Source organism: Ranitomeya variabilis, chromosome 4 (assembly GCF_051348905.1).
Source record: "Ranitomeya variabilis isolate aRanVar5 chromosome 4, aRanVar5.hap1, whole genome shotgun sequence".
NCBI lineage: Eukaryota > Metazoa > Chordata > Amphibia > Anura > Dendrobatidae > Ranitomeya > Ranitomeya variabilis.
Window position 1 is genome coordinate 753,492,818 of NC_135235.1, and position 24,397 is coordinate 753,517,214.

General features: G+C 45.2%; 1 protein-coding gene across 1 annotated transcript; it reads left to right on the plus strand.

Annotated features, from left to right (window-relative positions):
- Positions 1–92: 92 nt before the first annotated feature.
- On the plus strand, positions 93–23,360 carry LOC143766841 (uncharacterized). The gene is made up of 8 exons (XM_077254826.1): positions 93–229; positions 9,923–10,101; positions 16,160–16,309; positions 16,439–16,618; positions 16,701–16,824; positions 16,908–17,005; positions 17,204–17,294; positions 21,679–23,360. Exons 3-8 carry the CDS (start codon positions 16,232–16,234, stop codon positions 22,821–22,823), a joined length of 1,716 nt encoding a protein of 571 aa, XP_077110941.1. The 5' UTR covers positions 93–229; positions 9,923–10,101; positions 16,160–16,231; the 3' UTR covers positions 22,824–23,360.
- Positions 23,361–24,397: the final 1,037 nt, after the last annotated feature.

The following is a 24,397-nucleotide window of genomic DNA, read 5'->3' on the forward strand; positions in this document are numbered from 1 at the left end:
GGGAATGAGATCTATGCTGCGACTGGGCATCAAGCACAGGGTGAGCCAGGCCCCGCCCGTTCCCGTGACGTCATCTCCTCTTTGGATCCGGTGTGCGGCTCTGCAGGTGGAGTCTGCGCAGTGCTCGTCACCCTCCATGTGGGGGATTCCTCCTCCTATATCGCCTCCATACTCCGCCCCCTCACTATAGCGCTTACTCACACCTGGGAGTCCTGGCTGTGTCTGTGCAGTGAGTGCGTTTTCCTCTTTGTCTGCAGACAGTAATGTCCTCCCCTGTGTACCGGCCACTGAAAGAATTCTCCCTTCTTCCTCCACATGGTAATATTCACCTACAGGAGCCATAAGTCCTTCTATGTGGCCCTAACTAGTATTAGTGGCCCCTGTGTGCCCCCATATATTACTACCGGCCCCCGTGTGCCCCCATATATTACTACTGGCCCCTGTGTGCCCCCATATATTACTACCGGCCCCCGTGTGCCCCCATATATCACTACCGGCCCCCGTGTGCTCTCATATATTACTACTGGCCCCTGTGTGCCCCCATATATCACTACTGGCCCCCGTGTGCCCCCGTATATTACTACTGGCCCCCGTGTGCCCTCGTATATTACTACTGGCCCCCGTGTGCCCTCGTATATTACTACTGGCCCCCGTATATTACTACCGGCCCCCGTGTGCCCCCCATATATTACTACCGGCCCCCGTGTGCCCCCCATATATTACTACTGGCCCCCGTGCGCCCCCATATATTACTACTGGCCCCCGTGTGCCCCCCATATATTACTACTGGCCCCCGTGTGCCCCCCATATATTACTACTGGCCCCCGTGTGCCCCCATATATTACTACTGGCCCCCCTGTGTGCCCCCATATATTACTACTGGCCCCCGTGCGCCCCCATATATCACTACTGGCCCCCGTGTGCCCCCCATATATTACTACTGGCCCCCGTGTGCCCCCCATATATTACTACTGGCCCCCGTGTGCCCCCATATATTACTACTGGCCCCCGTGTGCCCCCCATATATTACTACTGGCCCCCGTGTGCCCCCCATATATTACTACTGGCCCCCGTGTGCCCCCCATATATTACTACTGGCCCCCGTGTGCCCCCATATATTACTACTGGCCCCCGTGTGCCCCATATATTACTACTGGCTCCTGTGTGCCCCCATAGATCGCTACTGGCCCCCGTGTTCCCCCATAGAATTTACTTTCATCTGAAAACACCTTGGAGCACTGACAACAGTCCGGTTCTTCTTCTCCTTGGCCCAGGTAAGGGTGTTTCCACGGTCAGGAAACGCTGCGTGTTTGATGCTGCATAGAGCCGCAGCGTCTAACACGCAGCGTCCAGATGTTACCGCCTAGTGGAAGTGATTACCACTATGCGGTAAAACACGCAGGCAGCAGGCCCAGCTAAACGGACATGCGGCGCGTCTTTTCAGAACACAGAATGTCTGTTTACCATGCGGCAACGCTCTGTCGCTGCACCGTAAATTTCCCATTATCATTAGATGCGGTAAAATCGCATCTATGCTTAGTCACATGCGTAGTAACTGCGTAAACGCAACTTACTACGCGTTTCTGTTAATTTAAATGAGGGCTTACCTGCCCCGCCGCTGGAAGTCCCGCATCCACTGCAGTTCTTGCGATAAGAAATCGCGAGAACTGCCGCGCACGTGACCGGGGTTACCTCCGGTCACTAGGCTGGTTCTCACGATCAGCTGATTGTGCAAACGCTGCAGTGTAGGTGATCGCTGCAGAGTTATCTCCACCGATCATCTACAAGTTCTGCTACATCTGGATGTCAGGCATCCAGATGTAGCAGAGCTGGACTCGTAGTGGGACACTCGTTATGCGTACACATACAGTACACCATGCAACGTACACCATGCACCGTACACCATGCACCGTACACCACGCAAGCATCTCTGCCTGTTTTTGGTTTGTTTTTTTTGAATATTGGAGGATTTTTCCTCTTTTTGTGGTATACATAATAGACATACAGTACATACAACATAGAGTACAAACTCACAATCACCTTGTCACCTTGATCCCGAAGCCATTGTCACCTGTAAAAAATATAAAAATAATAAACAATATACTCCCTGATCCTCAGATATCCAATTAAAACGAGTGTCCCACGACGATCTCCCGTGGAGAGCAGCAGCATCAGGTGATACGACCACTCTCCAGGGGCTCCAGGAATACAATGACGGAAGGTATCCTGTTATGGACCTGGTGATTAGGTGCACCAGGAATGACCTGATAGTTATACACGGAATCGGGACTAGCTCTGGGGAAGTGGAAACTCTGCTGACCGCAAACCCTAATTCTATCACACACACTAGAAATAGCCGTGGAGCGTGCCTGACTCTGCCTAGACGCCTCTTCACAGCCTAAGAGCTAACTACCCCTAAAGATAGGAAACAAAGCCTCACCTTGCCTCAGAGAAATTCCCCAAAGGTAAAGGCAGCCCCCCACAAGTAATGACTGTGAGTTAAGAGGAATACACAAACACAGGAATGAAATAGGTTTCAGCAAAGGAGGCCAGTCTAACTGAACAGATTGAGGACAGAAAAGGGATCTTTGCGGTCAACACAAAAAACTACAAATAACCACACAGAGTATGCCAAAAGACCCCCCGCACCGACTCACGGTGCGGTGGTGCCACTCTGCACCCCCAGAGCTTCCAGCTAACAAGGCAATATAATAGTAGCAAGCTGGACTAGAATTTAGCAAGAAAACAATGAGCAACAAATAAACTAGCAGGAACTTAGCTTCTGCTGGAATAGACAGGTCCTCAGAAAGGTCCCAGAGAGATCTGAACCAATGCTAAGACATCGACAGCTGGCATACACTAACCATCTGAGTGGAGTTAAATAGAGAAGCCAGTCTAGCAACAAATGAGGAGCAGGTGAGGAATGCACCTCAATGGCTAGTAGCTCCACTCACAGCCACCAGAGGGAGTTCACAGACAGAACTCGCCGAAGTACCATTCATGACCACAGGAGGGAGTTCGAGAACGGAACTCACAACAGTATCCTTCTGCACTGTATTCCTCCGCCCCTGTGAGAAATAGTCCCTATTCTCACTTGTGGCACTGCTGTGGGAAAATTCCCACGCAGCTTTGCCATGAAGTGAGACTCTGAACTAAAGTAACCTCTGTGATACACTGCAGGAGCCATTGTCTCCTCTCAGTGTGTCACTGTAGGTCTATAGAGCGAAGTCACTGTTCTATAGGAGAGATCATTGTGGGACACTCGTTATTAATTGGACTACGGCGGAAAGTGAGCATACGGTCTATTTTTAATTTTTTTGCAGGCGATCGAGTATTGTAAGTATGGTGAAATGAAGAATATTAAAAAACTTTTTCTGGCTTTTTTTTTTTTTTTATTACTCGTTCACTACTATTGGATTAATAATGGAGAGGTGTCTTATTGACACCTCTCCATTATTAACGCGGCTTAATGTCACCTTACAATAGCAAGGTAACATTAACCCTTTATTACCCCATATCCCACAGCTACACCGGAGTGGGAAGAGAGGGGCTAATTACCGGAATTGGCGCATCTTACAGATGCACCATTTCCGGGGCGGCTGCGGACTGGTATTTGTAGCCGGGGGGGCAATATCCATGGCCCCTCTCTAGGCTATGAATATCAGCCCGCAGCTGTCTGGGTAGCCTTTCTGGCTATAAAATATAGGGGGACCCCACGTCATTTTTTTGGGGGGACCCCTATTTTAATAGCCAGTAAAGGCTACGCAGACAGCTGCGGGCTGATATTCATAGCCTGGGAAGATCCATGAGTATTACCCCCTTCCCAGGCTACAAATATTGGCCCCCGGCCGTCGGCTTTCCCCCTCTGGCGCAGAAAATGCAGCGGGAGCCCACGCCATTTTTCTCTAGTCACCTTCCACGACGGCATATGGAGGTTGCCTCTTTGCCCTAATGGGGAACAGGAAATACGGAGAGGTTAAAAGGCCCTCCCACCTCCCCCTCACCAGTGTCTTTCCTGTTCCCCATGGGTCAGGAGAGGTTTCCTTCATGTGCTGTGGTGGCCGGTAACTACTGCACCTACTAAGGCTCTGCCTATGTAAATCTGGGCAGCATGGGGTCGTATCTTACCTCCCCTTTCGTGCTGCTCCCGCCGCGCTGCGGTGTCCTCGGGACCGTTCCCTGGCCTTCCCGCGCCCCCGTGAGGGCAAAGCAGGCCAGTGATCCCGACCGGAGTCCTCCCTGAGCTCTCCGGTCTCCTCTCCTCTGCACGCCGCTGGCGACCCGGAAGTGATCGTGCGCGTCACTTCCGGTCTTTTCGACGCTCACTGGAGGCACTTCCGCCGGCGGTGCCTCGTGCAGGACGCCGTCCTCCACCCAGGACCATGGAGGGGAGGAGGATTCTACAACCGCTGGGGGCAGGGACATGCTACAGAGCATAAAACCTGCCAGAAAAAGTCGCAGGTAAGACCTTTCCTGCCATGGAGAGCAGTACCTGCCCTGTGCCTGCAGAGCCCAGCGCTGCCCCTGCCACAGTAAGTGCTGCAGGGACAGGGGTCCTTAGGTAGTGATCTAGGGGTATTATTAGTCATGACTCTCTCTCCCCTCTCGTTTCAGGGAGAAAAGTCTGCCCCTAAAACTACTACAAAAAAGAAGTGTGCCATCTGTAACATTAAGCTGCCACCCTTATGGGAGAAAAAACTCTGCAGGACCTGTACTGACAAAATTGTCAGGGCAGAGCAACCTTTATTAGAAGAAATCCGCTCCTTGGTCAAGCAGGAGGTGCAATCATTCCTAGCGGCCTTTACCCCTCCACCCCCACCGCCACTCTCCCCAGCTAAGAAAAGGAAAATCCAGGATGAGGATTCTGAATCTGAATCAGACCTCTCCTATGCCTCATCCTCGGGTCGTCGGGAAGAACCTACGTCCTCTATAACCTCTGAAGCTAGGTAATATCTTTTCTCTTCAGAATGGGTTGAGGATTTAGTGGCTGCAGTGCGCAGTACTATGGGGCTGGAGGAAGAGTCAGAACCGCAGTCCATACAGGACCAGATGTTTGGTGGTATAACTAAGGGTAAACGGGTGGGGTTCCCAATTCATTCAAATATATCTGATATGATTGATCAGGAGTGGGAACTACCTGAAAAACGTCTCCGTACCCCATCAGAGATGAAGCATAGATTCCCCTTAGAAGGGGATTCGGCCAAATGGGATATCCCCAAGGTTGATTCACAAGTGGCAAGAGTGGCTAAGAGAACGGCTCTTCCATTCGAAGACTCGTCAGAATTCAAAGATCCGATGGACAGAAAAATAGAAAGTCTGTTGAAAAAATCGTGGGAGACCTCCATGGTAGCCCTCAAAGCCAATATTGCATCAACATGTGTGGCTAGAGCACTTTTTCGCTGGTTAGGAGAACTGGAATCCCACATATCCCAGGGCACTTCTAGAGCTGAATTGCTAGACTCTCTACCCAGTCTCCTTAGAGCCACGGGTTTCCTAGCAGATGTTTCCATGGAAACCATCAGAATTGCTGCGAGGTCTTTGGTACAGACTAATACAGCCAGAAGGGCGCTTTGGCTAAAAATGTGGTCTGGTGATATAACCTCAAAAGCCAAATTATGCGCCATACCGTTTAAGGGTAACTATGTTTTCGGACCTTCCCTAGATGACATCTTGGAAAAGGCAACTGATAAGAAGAAAGCCCTCCCGGAACAAAAAGCTCCCAAAAAGAAGTTTTTTCGTCCCTTTCAGGCCCAAACCTCTCAGAGAGGGAAAGGCAAGTCCGGGAGATGGAGTTACCCAAAAGGAGGGGGAAGAAATATCCTTATCCAGCAGCATCAGCAGGCTCAGCAGGAAAAACGGTGACTTCGACCCGGTGGGGGGGAGACTCTCAAATTTTGTACTCCAGGCAAAACATCACCAATTGCCCCTGGGTCCTCAACGTCATCAAAGAGGGTCTCTTAATAGAATTCATTTCCTTTCCCCCGCGGGGTCTAAAGATTACCGCCCTTCCCTCCTTGAAAGACCAGGCCATATTAGAGTCGGGTCTCAGGGCCCTAAAAATGTCAAATGCAATATCTCGGGTTCCGGAATCAGAGAGAGATCCGGGGCATTTCTCACGTCTGTTTCTGGTTCCCAAACCATCGGGCGAGTCCCGTATTATTATAAATCTAAAGGGCCTCAACCGGCATGTCAAATACCGAAGGTTCAAGATGGAATCAGTGAAAAATGCTATTCCCTTGATAAGCCCGCACTCCTTCATGGCTACGATCGATCTGAAAGATGCTTACTTTCACATCCCCATTCACCAGAGGCATCGTCAGTATCTCAAATTTGCAGTACAGAAGGGACATCTAATAGAGCACTATCAGTTCAACATCCTTCCGTTTGGTATCTCCTCTGCTCCAAGAGTATTTTCCAAAATAATGGGGGAAGTAGTCTCCCTTATCCGGAGGCAAGGCGTCTGTATAGTGCCGTATCTGGACGACCTTCTGTTAGTAGCTCCCACCAAACAAACCCTGGAGTCTCATTTATCAAAGATTCTCAATATTCTGACATCTCTTGGATGGGTTCCGAATCTGGAAAAATCACACCCGAGACCCTCCAAATGCAGTAAATTCCTGGGAGTTCTTCTAGACTCTGCAAGACAAATGTCCTTCCTTCCATTGGAACATCGTCTAACCCTAATATCAAAGGTCAAGACGTTCAGAGATGCCAGATCCCCTACAATCAGAGAAGGCATGTCCCTTCTAGGATCCATGACAGCCTGCATCCAATCGGTACCATGGGCCCAAGCCCACTCCAGAATTCTTCAGGCACATATCCTGCAGAATTAGAACGGTCGTCCCAGTTCCTTGAACAAGAGGTTGTACACACCAGGACGTGTCAAAGCCTCCTTGGCGTGGTGGATGACCCCAAAAAACCTACAAAAGGGAGTCAGTTAGGCGCAGGTCCCTCTGACTACAGTTACAACAGATGCCAGCGAGAGGGGCTGGGGGGCCATGATAAATCACATCCCTTTCCAGGGTCTCTGGGACCAGTCGACAAGCAGGAAGTCATCCAACTACAGAGAACTAAAAGCTGTAGAAGAAGCTCTGCTAGTAGGGGGTCACCTTATCAAGGGATATCACGTCCGAGTATATTCGGACAATATGACTGGTGGCTCACATCAGACGTCAGGGCAGTTCAAAAAACAACAACCTGAAGAACATATCTGCCCGACTATGTTCCTGGGCAGAAAGACATCTTTTATCCCTGACGGCAGTTCACCTAAAAGACTCGTCCAACACTCAAGCAGACTATTTAAGTCGCCAGGACATACATCCGGGGGAATGGTGTCTGAGCAACCGAAGTTTCGAGATGCTGTTGAACAAGTGGGGTCTCCCAGAAATCGACCTATTTGCATCTCGCCAAAACGCGAAAGTCAAAGCCTTCTTCTCCCTAAACCCCAGAGACGGTTCCAAAGGAGTGGATGCTCTGGCCCAGAAATGGAATTTCCGGCTGGCCTATGCATTTCCACCGATTCCAATACTGGCAAAAGTCTTGCAGAAAGTTCGGGGAGAACGGACACCTACTATATTGGTAGCCCCGTTGTGGCCAAAAAGGAGCTGGTACAACCTGATAATTAATTTACAGGCAGATGGCCCGTTCCGGTTTCAGATGGAGGAAGACCTTCTTTCTCAAGGACCAATCCATCTCCTGGATGCTCACAAATGGAATCTGGCGGCATGGCTACTGAAGCCCTGGTGTTGATAGCCAAAGGACTATCAGAGCCAGTGGTTTCCACGCTTCAAAAATCAAGGAAACCAGTAACCATTGCAATATACAATAAGGTCTGGAAGAAATTTGTATCATTTTGTCTTCCTCAAGTACCAGATCCCTTCAATCCAAATTTATCACAAATTCTAGACTTTCTGCAAAAAGGATTAGAGATAGGCCTCAGACCTAGCACTCTTAAAGTCCAAGTTTCCGCCCTCAGTTCAATATTTGATCAGGATCTGGCAAATCATCGCTGGATTAAGAGATTCATGATATCAGCTTCTAGGATGAACCCCAAGAAACAAATAACAGTACCACTATGGGATCTCAATCTGGTGTTACAAGGGCTTACAGGTCCACCCTTCGAACCATTATCCTCCTGCTCCCAGGAAAACCTGATCTATAAAACAATTTTTCTAGCGGCCATTACATCAGCAAGGAGGGTGGGAGAATTACAGGCATTCTCAATGAGAGAACCATACTTGTCCATTCGAGATGACTCTATAATACTGCGCCTAGACCCTTCCTTTCTTCCAAAGGTCGTATCAGATTTCCACCGCTCTCAAGAAATTGTTCTACCTTCTTTTTGCCAAAATCCTATAAATCCAAAAGAAGAGAGATTTCATATGCTGGATGTCAGACGCATTGTATTATTTTACCTAGAGCAAACCAGCTCTTACAGAATTGACCAGAATCTGTTTGTCCATCCATCAGGACAAAATAAATGGAAGAAGGTAGCCAAAAAGTACTATTGCCAACTGGATCAAGAAAGCAATAGCAGAAGCATATCTTGCTCAAGATAAAACCCCTCCAGTGGGAATCAAGGCTCATTCAACTAGATCAACCTCAGTCTCCTGGGCAGAAAGAGCAGGTGCATCGGCAGAACAAATCTGCAGGGCAGCTACTTGGTCTTCGTTACATACTTTCTCCAGACATTACAGATTGGACATAATGCCCAACAAGGATTTGGCTTTCGGATGGAAAGTACTCCAGGCCGTTGTCCCTCCCTAGCGCCAAATTAGTTGGTATTCCTCCATATGCCGTCGTGGAAGGTGACTAGAGAAAATAGAATTATTCTTACCGTTAATTCGTTTTCTAGGAACCTTCCACGACGGAGCTAGTTCCCTCCCTATACTCCTGGATTTTAATCTTGGATTCAAGGTAAACCGATGTTATGGTTTTCAGTTATAAGTCACTGGTGTGGGGGAGGTGGGAGGGCCTTTTAACCTCTCCATTTCCTGTTCCCCATTAGGGCAAAGAGGCAACCTCCATATGCCGTCGTGGAAGGTTCCTAGAAACCGAATTAACGGTATGAATAATTCTATTTTTTCCCCTTTTTTTATTTTTTAAATTAAACGTTCATTAATAAACATCGGCCTTGCTATTATATATCTATTATCTATCATCTATCGATATATCTATCTAGCTAGATAGATAATAGATATGATAGATAGATGATAGATAACAGATAATAGATAGATCTATCGTATCTATCTTATCTATCATATACATCTATTATCTATCGATATATCTATATATAGATATATCTATCGATAGATATATTTATAGATACTGTAGATGCGATAGAGCTATCTATCATCTATCTATTATCTATTGTATCTATCGATCATTTATCGATATATCTAGCTATCTATAGATATATCTATCGATAGATGGATGATAGATGTATGATAGATAATATATCTATTTATAGATAATAGATACAATAGCTCTATCTGTCCCATATCTATCTATTATCTATCTGTGTGTGTAAACATTATTTTTTAATGGAGTATGTAAATGAAGATGTTGGACAAGAAATGACTTCACAGTTCTTTTTTTTTTTGTATATCTTTATTGAGCTTACAAAAACACACACAAATTCGCGTGAAAAAAAACGCATCAAAATTGCAGGTGACCTGCCAGTGACCTCAGGTGCAGATTTTACCTGCGTCAAATCCTGATGCAATCCTGACCGTGGAAACATTCCCTAAGACACTTCTGGCGTTGTCTATTGGTCATGAGTGGCTGACACAAGGAATGTGACACTTGTAGTCCATGTCCTGGAGACATCTGTGTGTGGTGAAGCAATGACTCCAGCAGCAGTCCGCTCCTTGTGAATCTCCCCCACATTATTGAATGGCCTTTTCTTAACAATCCTTTTCAGGCTGCGGTTATCCCGGTTGCTTGTGCACCTTTTTCTACCACACTTTTTCCTTCCACTCAACTTCCCATTAATATCCTTGGATACAGCACTGTGTGAACAGCCGGCTTCTTTAGCAATGACCTTTTGTGGCTTCTCCTCCTTGTGGAGTGTGTCATTGACGCCTTCTGGACATCAGTCAGGTCAGAGTCTTCCCCATGATTGCGGAGCTAGTGAAACAGACTAAGGGACCTTTATAAACACTTAGGAGCCTTTGCAGGTGTTTCTTGTTAAAGTGAACCTGTCAGCCGTTGTGGCTGAGATAAGATGCTGCCACTGCCTTTCTGTAGATAAGCCCCTGATCCGATGTGCAAGACAAGAAAAATAATTTTTATAATGCTCCTCCGGGTGGCGGTACGGTGCGGTCTGGTCCTATGGGTGTCGCAGGTCCGGGTCTGGCACCCCCCTTCTGCTGGCTTCATCGCTCCCCCGTATCGCGCTCCTGCACAGGTGTACTTATATTCCCTGCTGAGGGCAGAGTAAAGTACTGCAGTGCGCTGGCACTAGGCCTCTGATCTTTCCCAGCGCACTGCAGTACTCTCCTCTGCCCTCAACAGGGCTGATAAGTACTCCTGCGCAGGAGCGCGATGCTGGGTAGCGATAGAGAAAAGCGGGCACCACTCCAATACGAAAGTTAGGGATCAACCATTGCATATGAATAGTTACCGAACACAAAAAGAAAAAGATATGCAATCCAACGGGATCCACCTTAAATAGTCAATTTTATTGTACAAAAATAGTAATCCACAAACGGAACCAGGCAAAACATACATATAAAAACATTTAAAACACTAGTATGGCTGAATAGGCCATGAGTAATTTTACCCGAGGGAATGAAGGAAGCTAATACTTCACAGCATATGTGGGACAGGAGAAATAACCACAAAGAAAAAATTGCTAGGTATGCGGGTACACCAATCTTAGTCAAATATACATATAAGAAGCCTATTGTTTACTGCCAACTGACCCCCCTGAGTACTATGACAGGTAACATATACTCCAGGCTAGTATCGGGAAGAAATACGTCATGGATCCTATCTGGTTCAACACGGCATGCGTGCACACAGTTGGTAAGCAAATAAAAGCAGACCCCTATAGAGAGATAATCAGGGAAATAGATATACTGCAGTACTACAATATCCTAGCAATTTTTTCTTTTTGGTTAGTTATTTCTGACTATCGCAGCTGACATCCGGCACTATGTGCCAGGAGCGGTCACGGACCGCCCCCGGCACATTAACCCCCGGCACACCGCGATCAAACATGATCGGCGGTATAGGGAAGCATCGCGCAGGGAGGGGGCTCCCTGCGGGCTTCCCTGAGACCCCCGGAGCAACGCGATGTGATCGCATTGCTCCGAGGGTCTCCCACCTCCCTCCTCGCCGCAGGTCCCGGATCCAAGATGGCCGCGGCATCCGGGTCCTGCAGGGAGGGAGGTGGCTTACCGAGTGCCTGCTCAGAGCAGACACTGGTAAGCCTGCACCGATGTAAGTGAGATCGGTGATCTGACAAAGTGCTGTGCACACTATCACATCATCGATCTGTAATGTCCCCCCCTGGGACAAAGTAAAAAAGTAAAAAAAAAAATGTCCACATGTGTAAAAAAAAAAAAAAAAAAAAAATCCTAAATAAATAAATAAAAAAAAAAAATATTATTCCCATAAATACATTTCTTTATCTAAATAAAAAAAAAATCAAACAATAAAAGTACACATATTTAGTATCGCCGCGTCCGTAACGACCCCACCTATAAAATTATATCACTAGTTAACCCCTTCAGTGAACACCGTAAAAAAAAAAAAAAAAAAAACGAGGCAAAAAACAACGCTTTATTCTCATACCGCCAAACAAAAAGTGGAATAACACGCGATCAAAAAGACGGATATAAATAACCATGGTACCTCTGAAAACGTCATCTTGTCCCGCATAAAACGAGCCGCCATACACCATCATGAGCAAAAAAATATAAAAGTTATAGTCCTCAGAATAAAGCGATGCCAAAATAATTATTTTTTCTATAAAATAGCTTTTATCGTATAAAAGCGCCAAAACAAAAAAAAATGATATAAATGAGGTGTCGCTGTAATCGTACTGACCCGAAGAATAAAACTGCTTTATCAATTTTACCAAACGCGGAACGGTATAAACGCCTCCCCCAAAAGAAATTCATGAATAGCTGGTTTTTGGTCATTCTGCCTCACAAAAATCGGAATAAAAAGCGATCAAAAAAATATCCCATGCCCGAACATGTTACCAATAAAAACGTCAACTCGTCCCACAAAAAACAAGACCTCACATGACTCTGTGGTCTCAAATCTGGAAAAATTATAGCTCTCAAAATGTGGTAACGCAAAAAATATTTTTTGCAATAAAAAGCGTCTTTCAGTGTGTGATGGCTGCCAATCATAAAAATCCGCTAAATAACCCGCTATAAAAGTAAATCAAACCCCCCTTCATCACCCGCTTAGTTAGGGAAAAATTAAAAAAATGTAAAAAATGTATTTATTTCCATTTTTCCATTAGGGTTAGGGCTAGGGTTAGGGCTAGAGTTGGGGCTAAAGTTAGGGTTAGGGTTTGGATTACATTTACGGTTGGGAATAGGGTTGGGATTAGGGTTAGGGGTGTGTCTGGGTTAGAGGTGTGGTTAGGGTTACCGTTGGGATTAGGGTTAGGGGTGTGTTTGGATTAGGGTTTCAGTTATAATTGGGGGGTTTCCACTGTTTAGGCACATCAGGGGCTCTCCAAACGTGACATGGCGTCCGATTTCAATTCCAGCCAATTCTGCGTTGAAAAAGTAAAACAGTGCTTCTTCCCTTCCAAGCTCTCCCGTGTGCCCAAACAGGGGTTTACCCCAACATATGGGGTATCAGCGTACTCGGAACACATTGGAGAACAACTTTTGGGGTCCAATTTCTCCTGTTACCCTTGGAAAAATACAAAACTAGGGGCTAAAAAATAATTTTTGTGGAAATTTTTTTTTTATTTGCATGGATCTGCGTTATAAACTGTAGTGAAACACTTGGGGGTTCAAAGCTCTCACAACACATCTAGATGAGTTCCTTAGGGGTTCTACTTTCCAAAATGGTGTCACTTGTGGGGGGTTTCTACTGTTTAGGTACATTAGGGGCTCTGCAAACGCAATGTGACGCCTGCAGACCATTCCATCTAAGTCTGCATTCCAAATGGCGCTCCTTCCTTTCCGAGCCCTCCCATGCGCCCAAACGGTGGTTCCCCCCCACATATGGGGTATCAGCGTACTCAAGACAAATTGGACAACAACTTTTGGGGTCCAATTTCTCCTGTTACCATTGGGAAAATACAAAACTGGGGGCTAAAAAATAATTTTTGGGGGAAATTTTTTATTTTTTTTATCTTCACGGCTCTGCGTTCTAAACTGTAGTGAAACACTTGGGGGTTCAAAGTTCTCACAACACAACTAGATAAGTTCCTTGGGGGGTCTAGTTTCCAATATTGGGTCACTTGTGGGGGGGTTTATACTGTTTAGGTACATTAGGGGCTCTGCAAACGCAATGTGACGCCTGTAGACCAATCCATCTAAGTCTGCATTGCAAATGATGATCCTTCCTTCCGAGCTCTGCCATGCGCTCAAACGGTGGTTCCCCCCCAGATATCAGGTATCAGCGTACTCAGGACAAATTGGACAACAATATATAGGGTCCAATTTCTCCTGTTACCCTTGGAAAAATACATAACTGGGGGCTAAAAAATAATTTTTGTGGAAAAAAAATATTTTTTATTTGCACGGCTCTGCGTTATAAACTGTAGTGAAACACTTGGGGGTTCAAAGCTCTCACAACACATCTAGATGAGTTCCTTAGGGGGTCTACTTTCCAAAATGGTGTCACTTGTGGGGGGGTTTTACTGTTTAGGTACATTAGGGGCTCTGCAAACGCAATGTGATGCCTGCAGACCATTCCATCTAAGTCTGCATTCCAAATGGCGCTCCATCCCTTCCGAGCCCTCCCATGCGCCCAAACGGTGGTTCCCCCCCACATATGGGGTATCAGCATACTCAGGACAAGTTGGACAACAACTCTTGGGGTCCAATTTCTCCTGTTACCCTTGGGAAAATACATAACTGGGGGCTAAAAAATAATTTTTGTGGAAAAAAAATATTTTTTATTTGCACGGCTCTGCGTTATAAACTGTAGTGAAACACTTGGGGGTTCAAAGCTCTCACCACACCTCTAGATAAGTTCCTTAGGGGGTCTACTTTCCAAAATGGTGTCACTTGTGGGGGGGCTTCAATGTTTAGGCACATCAGTGGCTCTCCAAACGCAACATGGCGTCCCATCTCAATTCCTGTCAATTTTGCAGTGAAAATTCAAACGGCGCTCCTTCCCTTCCGAGCTCTCCCGTGCGCCCAAACAGTGGTTTACCCCCACATATGGGGTATCAGCGTACTCAGGACAAATTGTACAACAACTTTTGCCATCCAATTTCTTCTCTTACCCTTTAGAAAATAAAAAATTGGGGGCGAAAAGATCATTTTTGTGAAAAAATATGATTTTTTATTTTTACGGTTCTGCATTATAAACTTCTGTGAAGCAATTGGTGGGTCAAAGTGCTCACAACACATCTAGATAAGTTCCTTAGGGGGTCTGCTTTCCAAAATGGTGTCACTTGTGGGGGGTTTCAATGTTTAGGCACATCAGTGGCTCTCCAAACGCAACATGGCGTCCCATCTCAATTCCTGTCAATTTTGCAGTGAAAAGTCAAACGGCGCTCCTTCCCTTCCGAGCTCTCCCATGTGCCCAAACAGTGGTTTACCCCCACATATGGGGTATCAGCGTACTCAAGACAAATTGTACAACAACTTTTGGGGTCCATTTTTTCCTGTTACCCTTGGTAAAATAAAACAAATTGGAGCTGAAGTAAATTTTGTGTGAAAAAAAGTTAAATGTTCATTTTTATTTAAACATTCCAAAAATTCCTGTGAAACACCTGAAGGGTTAATAAACTTTTTGAATGTGGTTTTGAGCACCTTGAGGGGTGCAGTTTTTAGAATGGTGTCACACTTGGGTATTTTCTATCATATAGACCCCTCAAAATGACTTCAAATGAGATGTGGTCCCTAAAAAAAAATGGTGTTGTAAAAATGAGAAATTGCTGGTCAACTTTTAACCTTTATAACTCCCTAACAAAAAAAAATTTTGGTTCCAAAATTGTGCTGATGTAAAGTAGACATGTGGGAAATGTTACTTATTAAGTATTTTGTGTGACATATCACTGTGATTTAATTGCATAAAAATTCAAATTTGGAAAATTGCTAAATTTTCAAAATTTTCGCCAAATTTCCATTTTTTTCACAAATAAACGCAGGTAATATCAAAGAAATTTTACCACTATCATGAAGTACTATATGTCACGAGAAAACAATGTCAGAATCACCAGGATCCGTTGAAGCGTTCCAGAGTTATAACCTCATAAAGGGACAGTGGTCAGAATTGTAAAAATTGGCCCGGTCCATAACGTGCAAACCACCCTTGGGGGTGAAGGGGTTAAGGTGGATCCCGTTGGTTTGCATATCTTTTTCTTCTTGTGCTGGGTAGCGATGAAGCAAGAAAATGGGAGGACCCGAACCCACGACACCCATCGGATCGCACTGTACCGCCCTCCCCCCACCTCAAACCCCCCCCCCCCCCCCCCCCGGTGAGCATAATAAAACTTATTTTTCTTATCTTGCAGTTCGGGCCGGGGTCCTATTTACAGTATTATAGAACGCTGTATATCAGCCCTCAAGGCAGTGGCCGCATTTTATAGCGGCCAAAAGAGGTGACAGGTTCCCTTTAATTATTCTAATTTGCTAAGATAATGACTTTTGGGATTTCATTAGCTGTAAGCCATAATCATCAACATTAACAGAAATAAACACATGTAATAGATCACTGTGTAATGACTCTATAGAATATATGAACCATTGTTAAACCCCTCTGATCAGTGCGATCATCCAACATACAAACCTATGATGGCTCCGGTAATGCCCTGTACTACTGTAGTACCGTGTATCATCACTGCTGTCAGTGTAATACCTAAATATATAGGATTTATTAGTAGATCTAAAGAAGGAAACTAAATACTGTATAATAATAAATCTCATATGTTTCCCTTATTATCTCCAGTAATTGTATTATTACACAGGATTCTTATGATGTTACATCGGCTCATCTTCTCATTCAGGTCCCTATAATATCGGATCTTCTCAGTGAAGATCTTCTACAAAAGAGAATTTTCCTGATTTACCCATCACAGATGGATATGGACAGAGACAAGATGGCGGAGAGGATATTACACCTCACCCTAGAGATCCTCTTCCGGCTTACTGGAGAGGTGAGAGATTCTGATGACGTCACATTACATCATTCTTATCTATGGGAATAACAGATGGACAGAACTGGAGAGGTGAGGACTCTGGAAATGTCTGTAGTGAGATTTATTAATGTGTCTCTCCATTACCAGGATTACACAGTGGTGAAGAAGACCTCTAGTGATCGCTGTCAGGACCCTGTGTCTGAGGGATGGGGAAGACCCCTGAGCCCAATCACGGGGCCTCCACCTCACCCCCTGATCCATGAGGACATCAATGACCAGAAGATCCTAGAACTCATCTACAAGATGATTGAGCTGCTGACTGGAGAGGTGACACTGCTGGGAATGCTGGGACATTATACAGTAACACTATGAAGGGATCGGGGGATGAAGGTATCATTGTATGTGTCAGGTTCCTATAAGGTGTCAGGATGTCGCTGTCTATTTCTCCATGGAGGAGTGGGAGTATTTAGAAGGACACAGAGATCTGTACAAGAACGTCATAATGGAGGTTCCCCAGCCCCTCACATCTCCAGGTAATAGACAGGACTAAATACACACGGCCTATAATTATCTGTATGTAAAGAATGATTTCACTCCTTGTATGTGTTTCCTCCAGATCTATCCAGTAAGAGGACAACACCAGAGAGATGTCCCCGTCCTCTTCTTCCACAGGACTGTAACCAAGAAGATCCCAATGCTCCTCAGGACCATCAGGTAGATGGAGAGAAGGTGTCAGGAGATCTCCCCTATGATGTGTAGACGCCGGTGAAGGTCTTGTGCTCAGTCTTGTTTTATCCACCAGTATTATATGTTTTATACTTGTGTAATGAGAACGGTGGAGATGGCAGGATTAGAGCTGATCATAGATGGGACTTCTCCATCTGTCGGTGACTTTTATAATATTTGTTTCAGGGTGAAGATCTGACCCATATTAATACTACAGAGACATATGTGAGGGGTGATGAGTGGTGTAAAGAGGAGATTCCCACATATGACTACCCAGGTGAGTAGTAACCACAAAATGTGGAGAGGTCACAGATTCTTCTCAGTCACCGGCTGTGGCTGCTTTATCGGTGGTGTAGTCCGGCCGTATTACCATGATTGCCATGGATTCTGGCTGATGAATTGGGACACACATAAATTTGTAGGACAATATGCTGTAGCAAGCTATCTGTCAAACAAATAAAAAAAAAATTGATTGGTCCTAAATTTTCCACATTATACCAGGAATGGCAATAAAATTAGGGATGACTGGAGTAGCCGAATCCGAATCCTCCCATCTGGGTAATGCTACATCAAGAGGCAAAGCCCCTTGGACATTGGTGTGTGCCAACTCACGAGCACTAGGGACAGCGCTAATACTGGGCATTGTTCCCCGAGTAGGAGACATTTCTCCAGAAGCGCTATTTGTCCTTCTTGTTGTACTGGTCCTTGTGTGTGAGGATGGACCAGGATCATTTCTGAGCTATCACTGTCGCTGCTACTAAAGCCCTCGAAATCCACATCCCTATCCGGCACTGCACTATCTTCACTGTCATAACATAAAAGTGCATATGTAGCGCCCCCACTGCCGCAGGGCCGAGGGGTACCCGATACCGGGCCTCTGAGTCTCTGCTCTGGGGTTGTCACGGTGGCTAGACCCGGTCCGTGACCCTGCTGAGGGGCGTACAATAAAGGTGATGATGGTAGTGTTGTGGTGTGGTGCTGGTCGCAGCAAATAACGAGGACACCAGGTTGCAGTCTCTTTACCTCTTTACTGATGGCTTCAGGATCCTCAGTCCGGAATACGGTTCACCAGGCTGCGCAAGTCCGGCCGGTCCGATGGCACCTCCAGAGTTCCCTTTGCAGGTGGAAATCTGTGCCTACCGTCTAGCGCTTGTGTGTTGTGGTCCTCCCCTGCTGTGCTTACGGGATAGTCCCCACAACTGTTCTGTCTGTTTCTCGTGTTCCCTCACAACTCGATTCTGATGTTCTTCCTCGTCCTCCAGATGCTATGGTTAGGACGCACCCGTATGACGGGGAGGCTCGGAGCTCTTCCGGGACTCTAGCGTCGCCCCTCTCCTGTTGTTGCCCTCCCTGTGTCTTCCTAGGTGATTTGAGTGAGACAGCCCGCCTGTAACTGACTGTCCTGCCGTAGGTTTGAAGTTTGGCCTGGAGCTCTATACTTCCTCGGCGTTCCGGCCACCGATTACGCGCCTCAGTAGGATGTTGCTTCGTCTTACAGCACGACTCCTACTGGTATTCTCCTTGTTGCGTTGATCTCGTTTCTCACTCAGCACAATAAACCTCGCTTCTTGTCCTTTCTTAGGGCACCGCCGCTATCTAGTGCAGGCGCGGTCCCGTAACGCTCTCTCAGTTCGCTAGGCCTCTGTCAGGATCCCACCCCTGACAGGGACCCCCCTGAGTCTCTCCCCGCAACACCCCCTGCCACGGGATGTTGCCTGTTCGATTCCCAGTCAGCTTTCTCACTAACTTCCTATCCAACCCCCAGTTTTACCAGACTGTGAGGAGTGGCCTAATACATAGCACCCTGAGCTCCCCCTGGAGGCCAGACTGTGAAGTGTATTGGTGTCTGTGATACCTGGCCAGGTGAACTCCTTCAGTGCCATCAGACGTACCATAGCCCCCCTTAGCGGCGGAGCATCAGTACTGCAACGACCAGGACTCTGGGGCGCTGCACATAAGCCTCCTCTGCACTATAATACTGACGGGCCATTTTATTTGTTTTTTTTTCGGAAATAGAAAACACTGATTTGACCAAATTATTGGGGAGACAATTGAGAAAAGCTTAATTCTTTAGCCTAACCCTAACTTTAGAATAAACCCTAACTTTAGCCCCAACACTAGCCCTAACTATAGCACTAACCCTAACCTGCCTTATCTGTTATTTTTACTTTATAACAAGATCGCTGACTGACACAGCTGTTGCCAGCAGCACTTGTAACACTGATTCTCCTCTAATCTCTCACTGAATGGACATTTGAGGAGAAATGGCGTTTTTATGAGGCAGATCGCCAGGGAAAGTTAATTGCTACAACACACTTTCTTAGTGATTTGTCTCATTTGCTGGTGTGACGCTGACGTCATCACGACCTGAACCAATCAAGTCTCAATGAGGTCGGGGGTCACAGTAAGTGTTGTGCTCCAGAATCCCCGCATTATAAGGTACATGGGGGTCCTGATGAGCACAAAACCGCCGACCATAGACAAACGGTAGATAAACGTCGGCGCTAGCAGGGCTTTGTGCAGCGCTGACGTTTATCTACCGTTGGCGGTCACAAAGCGGTTAAGTTAAGGGTATCATCATTTCTGTCCAGGCCTATTTCCTGAGTTTTATTTTTTTTTTAAATTCTGTGGAAGCATGGTTGAAAAGCAATGTCTGACTTTTATTTGTTCATTTTCATAGATTTTTTTATTTATTACTTTTGTCAGATTCAAGTTATTTCTGTGACCATTGTGGGGTTTTCTGTCATTAAACGAGGGGTACCAACAATTTTGACCACGTGTGTAGGAGGAGTGAATATTTTGAATCCACATCCACTTTCTGGAAATTAGCACGAAGTGGATGAGAAAATTACACATTTGCCATTTTATTACCCAGCACATAGTGCCCAGATTGTGCTCCAGGAGACACACACCGCAGAGTAAGTGGATTCTTCTCACTATAATATTGCTAAATACAGGGATCCTAAATGTTGTTTGAGCTCACTGCAAGACTCAGAAGTGAGAGCGGATTTTGCTGGATTGGTTTATAGAAACTCTGCTGCTTTTCAACAGCCTTTGAGCTACTAATAGTGTGGGAACCTGTTTTTCAAACCTAGAAAAAGTGTGAGATGGGTCACACCTATACAATACCCTCAGGCATATCAGTAGAATATAGCACGGAGAGTCTCCCAATAATTAAAACGTAACTTTTAATCACTAAGATAAAATGGACAAACTAACATGACACAATTAACCCATGTGAATAAGGTGCTCATGCAAACCAGTGCTCAAGATAAAAATTGGTTTGATCTCACCAATGGGAACAGACAAATGTCCACAGCAGATTCCTCCTGTTGCCTTCTCTAAATAGGAGGGGAGGAAAGAGAGGGAGGGGGGTATAGGGCTTTACTAAACTCCCTGTCGTGCCCCTTGTATTGCTCCTGTCCTAACAAGGACAGGCCCCAAGTATACCCTGCTAGGGACAACCACCATCCACGACATCTAATATATAGGTCTCCCTACGCGTTTCCTCCCCAGTCACAGGGATTCATAACTACCCATAGGCAGTGACACAAATTGTCACACCCATTGATAGGTATCCTGGCACTGCAGGGTTACCTAGATGAAGGACACTTTAATTTTTTGCATACTTTATGTCCCATTGGCTTTAAATGAACTCCCCTGATGAATTCCCGTGACTGGGGAGGAAACACGTAGGGAGACTTATATATTATATGTAGTGGATGGTTGTTGTCCCTAGCAGGGTATACTTGGGGCCTGTCCTTGTTAGGACAGGAGCAATACAAGGGGCACGACAGGGAGTTTAGTAAAGCCCTATACCGCCTCCCTCTCTTTCCTCTCCTCCTATCTAGAGAAGGCAACAGGAGGAACCTGCTGTGGACATTTGTCGTTCCCATTGGTGAGACCAAACCAATTTTTATCTTGAGCACTGGCTTGCACGAGCACCTTATTCACATGTGTTAATTTTGTCATGTTAGTTTGTCCATTTTATCTTAGTGATTAAAAGTTACGTTTTAATTATTGGGAGACTCTCCGTGCTATATTCTAACCTCTGTTTATCCATTGATCGATGATGGACCTGACAGGGGACTTGTTTTTTGTGAGATGAGAATTGGTATTATTTTTGCCTAACACAGAAAAAAAAAGGTATATTTCAGCTCACCCTTAGTTCATCTGTGCGATGTGGTAAGTATCAGTCCGAGCACGGAAACAAAGTGTTGCTGCCACAACACTGGTTGACCTGTAGAAAAAGAAGATGTGGATCCAGCTCCAGGGATAAAATGTAGAAACTTTATTAGATCACATTAAAATGCTGCAGAGACATGACCTGCATGGTGGGTAACAGAGAGCAACCAGCACCTGACTGGACGCGTTTCGAGCAACAAGTGTGCCCTTAGTCCTCAGTCATTATTTTTGCCTACATAACATTGATTGATTCTTTTTATTCAATATTTGGGAGGCAGAATGAACAAACAGTTGAACACCACACACTACTGGTTAATCTAACAAGGTTTTCTATTAGACTTTGAACAGTCATTGTTTGGTAAATAATTAAAGTTTTTACATAGCTTGCCATTTTTATGGATGGTTTAAGTTGAAATGTTCAAAAATATAAAACTCAAGGATATTTTATTAAAAAATTGTTTTTTTTATCTTAGCAGATGACTGTCCCAGGAGATCAGAGGGACAGTTGACAGCTTCAGTTTTTAAATCTGATGATCTTGAGATCCTACAAGATACAACTGAAGGGAATGAAATTACTTCAGATATATCATCATCTATTCACAGCAAAGATCTGTCATCTGGTCCTATGAAACAGGTCCCATCTTCTGATTCATTACTGACTACTAAGGAAAACCAAAGTCATAAACGAGGCATTAAAAGACAAACTGCTCCTAAAGCAAATAAGTCATTTTCCTGTTCAGAATGTGGGAAATGTTTTAACCAGAAATGGCATCTTGTTAGTCACCAGAGAAATCACACAGGAGAGAAGCCTTTTTCCTGTTCAGAATGTGGGAAATGTTTTAAATGGAAAATAAATCTTGATAGCCATCAAAGAATCCACACAGGAGAGAAACCTTTTACCTGTTCAGAATGTGGGAAAGGTTTTAACCAGAAATCGCATCTTGTTAGACATCAGAGCAGTCACAAAGAGGAGAAGCCTTTTTCCTGTTCAGAATGTGGGAAATGTTTTATCCAGAAATCAGATTTGGTTAGGCACCATAGAACTCACACAGGGGAGAAGTCTTTTTCCTGTTCAGAATGTGGGAAATGTTTGACATGTAAATCACTGCTTGTTACTCACCATAGAATTCACACAGGGGAGAAGCCTTTTTCCTGTTCAGAATGTGGGAAATGTTTTAAATGGAAAATAGATTTGGTTAATCACCATCGAACTCACACAGGGGAGAAGCCTTTTACCTGTTTAGAATGTGGGAAATGTTTTAACCTGAAATGGCATCTTGTTAGACATCAGAGCAGTCACAAAGAGGAGAAGCCTTTTTCCTGTTCAGAATGTGGGAAATGTTTTATCCAGAAATCAGATTTGGTTAGGCACCATCGAACTCACACAGGGGAGAAGTCTTTTTCCTGTTCAGAATGTGGGAAATGTTTTACATGTAAATCACTGCTTGTTACTCACCATAGAATTCACACAGGGGAGAAGCCTTTTTCCTGTTCAGAATGTGGGAAATGTTTTAACCAGAAATGTCATCTTGTTAGACATCAGAGCAGTCACAAAGAGGAGAAGCCTTTTTTCCTGTTCAGAATGTGGGAAATGTTTTATCCAGAAATCAGATTTGGTTAGGCACCATCGAACTCACACAGGGAAGAAATCTTTTTCCTGTTCAGAATGTGGGAAATGTTTTACATGTAAATCACTGCTTATTACTCACCATAGAACTCACACAGGGGAGAAGCCTTTTCCTGTTCAGAATGTGGGAAATGTTTTAACCTGAAATCAGATTTGGTTAGGCACCATAGAACTCACGGGAGAAGCCTTTTTCCTGTTCAGAATATGGAAAATGTTTTAACCAGAAATGGCATCTTGTTAGTCACCAGAGAACTCACAAAGAGGAGAAGCCTTCTTCCTGTTCAGAATGTGGGAAATGTATTAACCTGAAACCAGATTTGGTTAGGCACCATAGAACTCACACAGGGGAGAAGCCTTTTTCCTGTTCAGAATGTGGGATATGTTTTAACAGGAAAGCGCTTCTTGTTAGGCATCAGAGCAGTCACACAGAGAAGCCTTTTTTATTTTCTTAATGTAAGAAATACTTTACTTGGAAATCAACTGTTAATAAACATCAGACATTACATAGGGGAGAAGCCTTTTTATGTTCATAATGTTGGCATAGTTTTAACCAAAATTGAATCTTCTTAAATGGGTTCTCTTGTCATTCCTCATGTTTGCTGACAAAAGGATAAAACTAAATTTTATTAATTCCAAATGTAAAACTATACCCATAATTTATACCCTGAAGGTTAGTCAGCAGGTGACTAATAGAAAAAACATGTACCCCACATTTCATTATATAGGGTGAGGTGACGTATACACACTCACTCTCCAAGCCTCTCATTTCTACGGGTTTCATCGTCCTCACCAAAGGCGACTCATCAGGAGACTATTTAATATTGACCTGTATTTAAGCAAAACTAGACAAAAAAGTTAAAACCATGTATCATGTTATCCGAAACAGTCAGAAAACCAGCCACATATTGGCAGATCCCAGACCTCAAACTATATATGAAGCGCCCCCAGTAGGGCTATGGGGTACTTGGTACCGGGTCCCTCGGTTCTCAGTGGGGATGTCACGGTGGCTGTCCGGGTCCGTGGCCCTAGGGACGTCCGTTGTAAATTGGGGGTAAAGGTCTTTAAAGGGATAATGTTCGTGACGCCACCTGTGACCGAAGCTGCTTAGTGGTCCGCTGGGGTGATGTGATGACAGCTAGATGGTATACCTTCCCACAGGTGAAGTGTGTCCCCAGGGCTTCCCAGAGTGTAGATGATAGATGGTGTAAGGCCCAGTGAAGAACGAGGACACAAGATTGCAGTCTCTTTACCTTTACTGAAGGCTTCAGCATCCACAGTCCAGGGTACGGACCACAGGGTAGGCAGGGTCCGGCCGTCTGAAGGCAAATCCAGAGTCCCCTTATCCAGGTGGAAATCAGTAGCCTTCCTCTAGCGCCTGGATGTTGTAGTACCTTACTGCTGAGTCTCTCATAAGGTCCTCACAACTGCTGTAGATGTTCTAGATGTTATGTCTTTCTCTCTGTCCCCCAGATGGATAGGAACAACCCGTATGACTGATGGCCTGAGGCTTTTTACAGGGACTCTAGCACGCCCCAGCCTCCACTAGTTGCCACCGTGCCTCCTGTGTG